The 9,411-nt window shown below is 54.5% G+C and overlaps 1 protein-coding gene across 1 annotated transcript; it reads left to right on the forward strand.

Moving 5' to 3' along the window:
• Positions 1-7,536: 7,536 nt before the first annotated feature.
• Positions 7,537-9,411, forward strand: LOC122372801 (organic cation transporter protein-like). Its single transcript, XM_043350393.1, has one exon. It carries the CDS (start codon positions 7,537-7,539, stop codon positions 9,196-9,198), a length of 1,662 nt encoding a protein of 553 aa, XP_043206328.1. The 3' UTR covers positions 9,199-9,411.

Here is a 9,411-nt window from a genome sequence, read left to right on the forward strand (position 1 = left end):
ACTTAAAACAGTTACTTTTTGATGGAGGAAAAAAACTTTGCCATAAGTATGTATGCCATGGAGTAAATAAAAGAGCCCACTCTTCGCCGCGCCCGGGAAAAGAAGAGGTTCGCTTTTTCCATCCATGCTCAACTTTCCTCACGGCGTGTCTCAACTTACCCCGCCCATGGGGTAAGATGAGCAACGTGCAAGATGATTTTTGACGTAGCCTTTCAGTACAAAAATAAGCGGTATGAAACATTGCTGGCCACCATTACATGCGCAATGACCACTCTGTCCGTCAACCCGTAAACGCAGAAAAATGATCAGTAAGTTAGCCTGTAGCTTACGAAAAACAAAAGCGGCTCAACTTACCTCATTCATCCCTACGTTACACAATTGAGGACATTTTTTAGGCCATCACAGTATTTGTCAACAATTGTTGTTTGGAGGCTGGGGAGGGTGGTTACTGGCTCATAAACTGTCCCCCCCCCCAAATAAAAGAAAACGAAACCGATCATCCGCGAAAAGAACTATTGAGCTCGAACCAAGGTGACGAATCGATTTATAGGTATGCAGGATGACTAACGATGCCACTTTTTGACTTCTTGTGTCAAATAAATTCCATCATCTGGATAGCACGTCAACATTCTATTTGACATTTTACAACAAACGTATACTATTTGGCGCGACTAGCCTCATAAATGTTCTGAAACTAAAACCGTTTCTTCGCAATTAACTTGGACCACGTCATCCCAGCTTATGCACGACAAAAATAAAATAATGCTTCAGGATCACTGGCCTGAATTCGAATGCTTAAAGTTTACTCAAAACCGGTGTGGCTGAGGCACTCTTCGCTACATCTCGTGACGGCCACCATTGTGTTGCATTTTTCGGTAAGCTATAAGTTAATAAGGAAAGGATTGGTGAGTGGGTTGAAAATAGACCCCCTCCACCCCCCCCCCCTCCACATCTGGAAACATAACTAATCGAAAGATCTGGCGATGGTTTATCCACCTCCTCTGCCGCCACGCTGCGAGGCCTCGATTCGTTCGGTATGTGGCTTCCTGAGCGGTCGTCCTCCCCGGAGGCAAGGTGAAAGGTCATGGCCTGTATCATAAATTTATACGTTGCTGAATATGTTTTATAGTTCTTCCAAGGCCTTGGACACCGTTTTATTATATCGGATAAACATTGCACTTTCTTGTCAATCAATACATTTAAAGAAAACTTGACCATAATGTTATACTGCGGCAATTGTAGTTCTGCTTACGGTTGCCTCTTTATGATGTCGGGCCACCACCACCTCCACTGCGCTGGAGCTCAGGCGTTCTACCCCTCCCCGCTACGGACCGGCCCTCGGGCTAGGTGTGTTAGTACTGAGCGCAAACCTGTAGTAGTCACGTGACTTTCATTCACGTAGCGGGAACGGAAGCTATAGGCGATACCAAGGACGGGCTCTGGGGAGGCAACCGGCGCGGAAAAATAGCACAATTGTAGTTTTGGAAGAATATCTGTTGCGGTAAGAGGAATTATACAAAACATACTTGCTGGGAGCAAACATGTGTTATTCCTCCATACTTTGCGCTACATTTCCTTTCTCCAATGGCCAGCACTTAGCAAATAATAGCACAATTCTAAATTGGTAATATATGTGTACAGTAGCAACTGCGGGTCCCTGTACTTATAAATGACGTCACACGCGGCGACATGCGGTCGACAGGTGAGGCAGATAGTAGGCACACCCGCCGGTGCTCAGGGAAATTCTGCCTGCGTCAGACGCGCACACAGGATTTTTGAATGGGGGGGGGGCACGAACTTCGAACTGGGCCCCCCATGCCGAAGGCCCCCCCCCCAAAAAAAAAAATACGGCCCACGGGGCTATATTTCGGTTGGTTTGAAGCTTGAGCAATTGGTTTGTCAATGCATGATACTTGGTAGGTAAAACAATTATTTCGGTACCAGTTTAATTTTCAAAACATATATATTTTTACGCTAGCATGTTTTTTAGCATGTTTTTTTTTCGCGGACCCCGGGCCCGCGAGTCACGCGGTGGCCCGGGGTCAGCTCAGGCAAGGATGTATCCAGGACCTTTCGATGGGAGGAGGAAGGCACGGTGGGTCCAGTCTCACTGGCAGACGGGTCCCTTTAACCCGGCAGTTGCTGGGGTATTTCGCCACCCACCGTTTGCTGGGGGGGGGGGGGGGGGCGTTAAACGCCCCCAGCCGATAACTCGAGAACCAATAGGCGCAGCGAAACGCACGAGGCGGCAAACGAAAGAGCGCCACGAGACGCTTCAGATGAATACTTTAAAGTTGAATTTTGAGGTCACAGGTCGGGTCAAGGTCAGGTCAAACACCTGAAATCGGGCTTTCAGTAGCATGGACTTCAGGACTTCGCAATGGGCGCCTCTCGCCATAAACTCTGTCAAAACGGTGCACAATCCATCTTATAAGGCCTACAAGAGTGTCAGCTCCATATAGGGGTCAGTCAAGCATAGGTCAGGGTCAAGGTCAGGTCAACCGGGTAGGCACATATCCCCGAAAATCAAAACTGATATTCGCAGCCTGTGACACATGTTTTATAGGTAATTTGAGGCGTAGAACACGATGGTGACATTCATTTTATCATATGTGTACGTGTTTGACTCAAAAAGTTCAATTTAAGAAATTCATGTATCATGGTCGTGAAGTAGTCACGAAAAATTGCCAAGATTCAGTTCAAGATTTTGGAAAATGCGGAACGATAATCAATAATCGAAGATAGCCATTTGATTGATCATGGTATTGGCAGTCTAATGGCGTTTACGGCATGTCTGTATGTCTATTTTGTGATTTTATATGATTTTTTGAACATATGCCGTTTTTGGTCGAAAACTCAGAAATCATGACGTCTTTAAAACCTCGATATCTCAAAAATTTTCCGACCGATTTTTTTGAAACTTTGTCACAATAAACTTCAATCAATTCCCTACAGGTACCCAAAATTTGGCGCGCCTGCGGCGCGCCGTTTTTATGCTATGGCCCGGCGAAAAAAGTGGGGGCGTTTAACGCCCCCCCAGCAACTCGCGGGTTAAAACGGTCTTTGCATGAGAAAATGTGGAAAATCGGCAAGCAAAAGTATCATTTATGCCCGAGGAGTGTGCCTAATGTACACTAATGCCTAATTTACATGGTATTTTACGAGCGAGCGAAGCGAGCGAGCTCCTCAGAGTCACTGGTGTGTGGCGCGCTCAGAGGTGCCAGTGAAAGGCCGTCAGATGCGCTGGTGTTGGGTCCTCACAGGCGCCGTTGCGGGGTCTTAGGGCTTAGAGACACTGGTGGGGCCATCATTGGCATGTGTGTGGCCCTGCAAAATGGCCTGCAAGTGGAAAGTGGCCCGTCATAGGCTGACAAGGACACTCGGAGGCTGGTAAGAGGCCCTCAGAGTCACTGGTACGTGGCCCTCAGAGGCGTCCGTGTGGGGACTCTCCGAGCCGCCGATGTAGGCCCTTAAGATGCGCTGGTGGGGGTCCCTTGGAGGTGGGGCGAGGGGCCTCGCAGTTGCTGTTGTGGGTGCCTTTAGAAACACTGGTGTGGACCGTGTGTCTATCACAGACGGATGTGGAGCCATAGCAGCCAATCCCTCGTTGGCCGTTACTAGGGCCCTGAGCGGCCGGCGAAGTCTCTCAGAAACCGGCATTGGGCCTTTATGAAGATAATTGTGGCTACATAGGAGCCAATAACGTGCCCCCACAAGCCCTGTGGTGTCCTTCCGAGTTGAAGTGCGGCCAGCGCGAACCCTCTGCTACCAACTGGCGCCGCAGGGCCCCTCGGTTTTGAAGGAACCCTAAACCCGAGAACGGGCACGTACCCCCTCGCTCCCTTGCTGTCACTGAATCCAAGTGATTAGGGGCCCTTTAGGTAATCAGGGGCGTTTCAGATGACCAGGGGGTTTCAATTGATCAGGGGCCCACCAGGTAACCATGGGCCCCTCTGGTAACCAGGCGTTAAGTAACGAGGAACCCCATCAATAACCAGGGCCCCTCAGTAAACGGGGGCCACTCAGGTAAGTGTAGGAGTCCCGCAGAAGGGCCGGCAAGGTTTCTCAGGTCCGTTTTTTTGACAAGGCTCTTATTGACTCAGGTGCGAGCCCTTTGCCATCAGCAGGGGGCCCTTTCAAGCCTTTTGAGGGCCGTTTAACGTCTCTTGAGTTCCCATTGAGGCCTTCTAAGGGCCCTTTGAGCAGTCGAGGGGCCTTTGAGGCCTTTTGAGGGCCTCTTGACGTCAGCTGAGGACCGTTGGACGCCAGCTGAGGATCGTGTTTTTGGGCCTTCTGATGGCCATTAGACGCCTATGGATGACCCTCTGACACCAACTGGGGCCCTCTGACACCAGCTAAGGGCACTTTAAGTTTGACGCTAGCTCAGGGCCCTCTGGCATTAGCTGGGGGCCCTCTGACGCTAGCTCAAGGCCCTTTGACGCTCTTTAAGGCCTTCTGAGGGCCCTTGAGGTCTTCTAAGGGCCCCTTGAGGTTTTCTAAGGGCCCCTTGAGGCTTTTTGAGGGCCGCTTGACGCCAGCTGAGGACCGTTTGAGACCTTCTGATGGCCATTTGGCGCCAGCTGGGGGCCATCTGGCACCAGCTGGGGGCCCTCTGTCACCAGCAAAGGACTCTTTAGAGCCTTCGGAGAGCCGTTCGACGCAAGGGCATGGCCCTCTCACGCCAGCTCAGGGACCTTTGACACCCTTTAAGGCCTTCTGACGTCCGTTTAACGTCAGCTGAGGGCCCTTTGAGGCTATCTGAGGGCCCTTTAAGGCCATCTGAGAGTCCTTTGAGGTCATCTGAGGGCTCCTTAAGGCCATCTGAGGGCCCTCTGACACCATGTAAGGGCCCTTTGACACCAGATGAGGGTCCTATGACGCTAACTGAGGGCCCTTCGAGGCCATCTGAGGGCCTTTTGAGACCATCTGAGGGCCCTTTAAGGCCATTTGAGGGCCCTTTGTACACGGTCTTCGGTGGTCTAAGGATTAGTTAGAGGCCCATTTGAGGCGGCCTTCGGCCGCCTCAAATGGGCCCCTTCCTTCGAGTTGGGCCCCCCCCAACTCGAATGGGGGGGCACGGGCCCGTGTGCCCCCCCCCTTGTGTGCGCCTTTGGCCTGCGTCAGGTATCACCGACACCAGTGAATGGACTGCTATGAGCTTTTTTGTAGAATAGTGAGGTACCCATTCTGAGCTGCTGGACCGTGTCCCGTAAAAACAGCCGCGTATCATCCCCGGCTGCGGCCCGGCTGTAAGGTCACCTGGGGTCGCGTGATGGCACTTCCGGTGTTATTTCCGGCCTCCGGGCCCGTATCCGACAGCAGCCCACAGCGGCGCCGCGCGGCTCGTCAGCCGGCGCGTAGCACACAGACGCGCCGCTGTACCTACACAGGTATACAAACAACGCGGGATCCCACTGACAAACGCTAGGATTAGGTACTTAGACCCCTGGGCTCGGGCTTAGCATGAATGGGTTTATAGGTAAATACAAACTAGTACAGTGCCCTGCCACATCTCGGTCACCTTTCGCATGAAGTGGACTGCCCGCACACTGACCTGGCACTCCTGACACCAAAACTATCTGCGGCAGTCTGGCTATCCTGTCCTTCAATCATGCCTGACTGCCCCGTCTGGCTGTCCTTCCAGTCCTGACTGGGTGTGTGTGCTGTCTTTCCCGTCCTGACTGTGTGCGTGTGCGTGCTGGCCTTCCAGTCCTGACTGTGTGTGTGTGTGTGTGTGTGTGCTGTCCTTCCAGTCCTGACTGGGTGTGTGTGCTGGCCTTCCAGTCCTGACTGGGTGGGTGTGCTGCCCTTCCAGTCCTGACTGTGTGTGTGTGTGTGGGGTGTGTGTGTGTGTGTGTGTGTGTGTGTGTGTGTGTGTGTGTGTGTGTGTGTGTGTGTGTGTGTGTGTGTGTGTGTGTGTGTGTGTGTGTGTGTGTGTGTGTGTGTGTGTGTGTGTGTGTGTGTGTGTGTGTGTGTGTGTGTGTGTGTGTGTGTGTGTGTGTGTGTGTGCTGTCCTTCCAGTCCTGACTGGGTGGGTGTGCTGCCCTTCCAGTCCTGACTGGGTGGGTGTGCTCAGTGCTGTCCTTCCAGACCTGACTGGGTGTGTGTGCTGTCCTTCAGTTCTGTCCGGGTGTTCGACCGTCCTGCCCGGTTATCCTGTCCTTAAGTCCTGTTTGTTTGTCCTGTTCGGTCGTCCTGTTCAGTTGTCCTGTATTTATAGTCAGATGGCCGCCATGCCAGGCTATCCAGTGCAAATGTTTTAAATTTCTATCATCTTGAGCGCATTGCGTCGAAAACATTATTGCAGTGGCATCAAAAAGACATGAGTCCTCAGAGAGTGGTGTAAGAGGATACGTCCAACTGTTTCGCCTCAATGTCGCAGTGAGACATATACACACGCGCCGCGCCGTAATTGACGCGAGGTCGGATCTGTCAGCGACACTTCTGCGCACCACGGATCCGGCTCGCGCCGGGCAGTTCTGCTTGGACCGCGACGAGGGCCCCCGTATCACCCCTCCTCTTCCCGTTCCGGGGGCGCGTCATCGTATCAGCGCGACGCTTCATTTAACGCGGGTGCCTGCGTGTCTCTTCATTTACCGCGGGTGTCTGGGCGATGAAGATGTGCATTAAACACGAATACAGTTCTAAGCGCATTAGAAAATCCGTTCGTAATGCGTATGTATGTGCGTATATGTGCGTACCTATGTGCGTACCAGTAAAACGCCTTTTTGGGCGGGCGGCGACATGGAGCGAGCACGAACGTGAGCCCTGCAGGGCGGAAATGTAAAGTGGTACACAGTTTGCTTGTACGCACCATTCACACTCACGCAGTGTGCACATTCAAACGAGGTTCCAAATGACGTCTTCCTGGCATCCTACTCACCGGTCTCTAACGGTGCACCAGGTTTGAACCAATCGGCCCACACGTTCTCGAGATCTAGAAGCTAACCGTTGCACGTGCTCACGTGCAACAGTGCCATAACGTTGTGCATAAAAATGCAGTAGTAACTAGTAGCTTTGGTAGAACGCAAAATGATGTAAGCCTTTTGAATACAAAACCTGACAAACCAACTCTTGTTTGTAACAAGAGTACGAGTAGTTACAAACAGTAGCTCTTATTAGTATTTGTTCTCAACACCTTGATGTTTCATTAGCCAGCTGTTTCAAAACGTAGGTATGCTAAAGGATGTCTCATATGCTGTGCCAGATAGGCCGGCGTTGCACGCTGCTTTTTATAGACATTCGAGGGAAACCACAAAAGTGGTGCTAAAGGATCCCCTCCCCCACAGCAGGGAGCTAGCTAGACCCAAAGAAACATCAAGTAATCTACCAGCGATGCACGTCATTTGAAAGGAAATATTGACACCAAAGTTCGTTGGAATTCGTGTTTGCGGTCCAGTCCGGTAGTAACCTCTTCTGACAGGCTCTCCCTCTCCGAGACGTCGCACCGGCTCTGGCGGCGGCCCGGTCACGTGTGGCGCTCACTCGAGTGCGGGCGGTGCAGCGCGCCGGGCAGACCCTCTCTGGCCGCCGGCCATGGCAGCCACGCACGGTGTCCAGTTCGAGGAGATCCTGAGCCGGGCCGGGGACGCAGGACTCTGGCAGGCCCTGGTGTTCGTCTGGTCAATGGTCGGCTCCGTGCTCTCCGGTATGCATAACTTCAGCAGTGTCTTCGTCGGCGGCGAGCCGGAGCACCGCTGCGCGCTGCCCGGAGAGCTGGCCAACGAGACAGCCAGCGAGGAGCAGCTGCACCTCTGGCTGCCGTACAACAATGCCACCGGCCAGCCGGCCTCCTGTGAGCGCTGGGACGCGGCCGGAGGCAGCCGCACGGTGGGCTGCGACGCCGACTGGGTGTACAGCCGGGAGCGTTTCCACTCGACCATCGTCAGCCAGTGGGACCTGGTTTGCGGCCGCCGCTGGATGATGTCCACCGTCCAGGCCAGCTACATGTTCGGCATCTTCTGCGGATCCATGATCAGCGGCGTGCTATCAGACCAGTTCGGAAGGCGGCGCGTCGTCTGTTACAGTAGCGTTCTGTTCATCATCTCCAGCCTAGCCACGGCCGGGGCTGGCAGCTACGCCACCTTTGTCACGCTGCGCTTCATAACTGCCTTCACGGGAACAAGTGTGTTCAATAGCATGTTCATCCTGACGATGGAGGTGATGGGGCCGCGCTGGCGCTCTTTGGTCGGGCTCGTCTACCAGATCCCGTTTTCATGCGGCATGATGGCGCTGTCGGCGGCCGCCTATCTGGTGCGTGACTGGCGTTACTTGCAGCTGGTCATATCGGCCCCCTCTGTGCTCATGCTCGGCTTCTGGTGGGCGCTTCCCGAGTCGCCGCGCTGGCTCATCATGCAGGACAGGCTGCCGGAGGCGCTGGATGTGCTGGTGGCCGCTGCACGCCGCAACAAGCGCTCGCTGCCCTCAGACGCCGAGATGATGAGGATGATGTCGGAGTTCCGCGCTGCCGAGACGAAGCTGTCCCCAGACGACGACGAGGAGCCGCAGCGATCGGCGCTCCAGAGCTGCGCCAACGGCATCGGCGAGATATGTCGGCTGGTGGGCACTCCACGGATGCGGCGCATCAGTCTGGCAAGCTTCTACAACTGGCTAGCAGTGTCTCTAATCTACTACGGCGTCACGTTCAACTCTGCCGACCTGAGCAGTAGCCCGTACCTGGCCATCTTCCTGGCCGGCCTGGTGGAGGTGCCGGCCGTGCTCCTGGCCGTGCCGCTCATCAGCCGCGTCGGTCGCCGCCCGACCATGGTGCTGACGTTCCTGCTGGCCGGCGCGGCCATCCTCTGCATCATGGCCGTGCCGGCGGGCACCGCCTGGCCCAAACTGACGCTCGCCATGGTGGGCAAGTTCGCCTCGTCGGCCGGGTTCGCCGTCATCTTTCTCTACACGGCCGAGTTCTTCCCCACCACTCTGCGCAACGTCGGCTTCGGCGCGTCGAGCATGTGCGCCCGGGTGGGCTCGATGGCGGCGCCGTACGTGGTGGACCTGCTGTCGCCAGTGCACTGGGCCATCCCCAGCTGCGTGTTCGGCCTGGCGGGCGTGACGGCGGCGCTGGTGGCGTTGCTGCTGCCGGAGACCAACGGACGCCGGCTGCCGGAGACGGTGGCCGACATCGAGCAGGGCGCCTGGCACCCGGCTCCCAGGGACGGCTACCAGGCTCTGCACAGCACCGAGCCCTGACCGGCCGCGGGCCTCGGCAGACGGCCAGATCGCCGTCCTACAGAGACACCTGACCGATACCTGCCGGCTATCCTAGTCATGCGTTTTAACTTTGATGGACGATCTTGAGTCATATGTAGGGACATGGAGTTGTGGCCGTGTCGGAGAAGTTCTTAGGCAGACAATTGCAGAGTGGGTCCAGTATCGTTGACTTGACTTTATACGGTACGCGTG

This window comes from Amphibalanus amphitrite, unplaced genomic scaffold (genome assembly GCF_019059575.1).
Source record: "Amphibalanus amphitrite isolate SeventyFive unplaced genomic scaffold, NRLGWU_Aamphi_draft 001402F_arrow, whole genome shotgun sequence".
In the NCBI taxonomy this organism is placed as follows: domain Eukaryota; kingdom Metazoa; phylum Arthropoda; class Thecostraca; order Balanomorpha; family Balanidae; genus Amphibalanus; species Amphibalanus amphitrite.

Excerpts from the sequence above, each read along its gene's own strand:
- LOC122372801 (XM_043350393.1), top strand. The coding sequence starts at position 7,537 with ATGGCAGCCACGCACGGTGTCCAGTTCGAGGAGATCCTGAGCCGGGCC.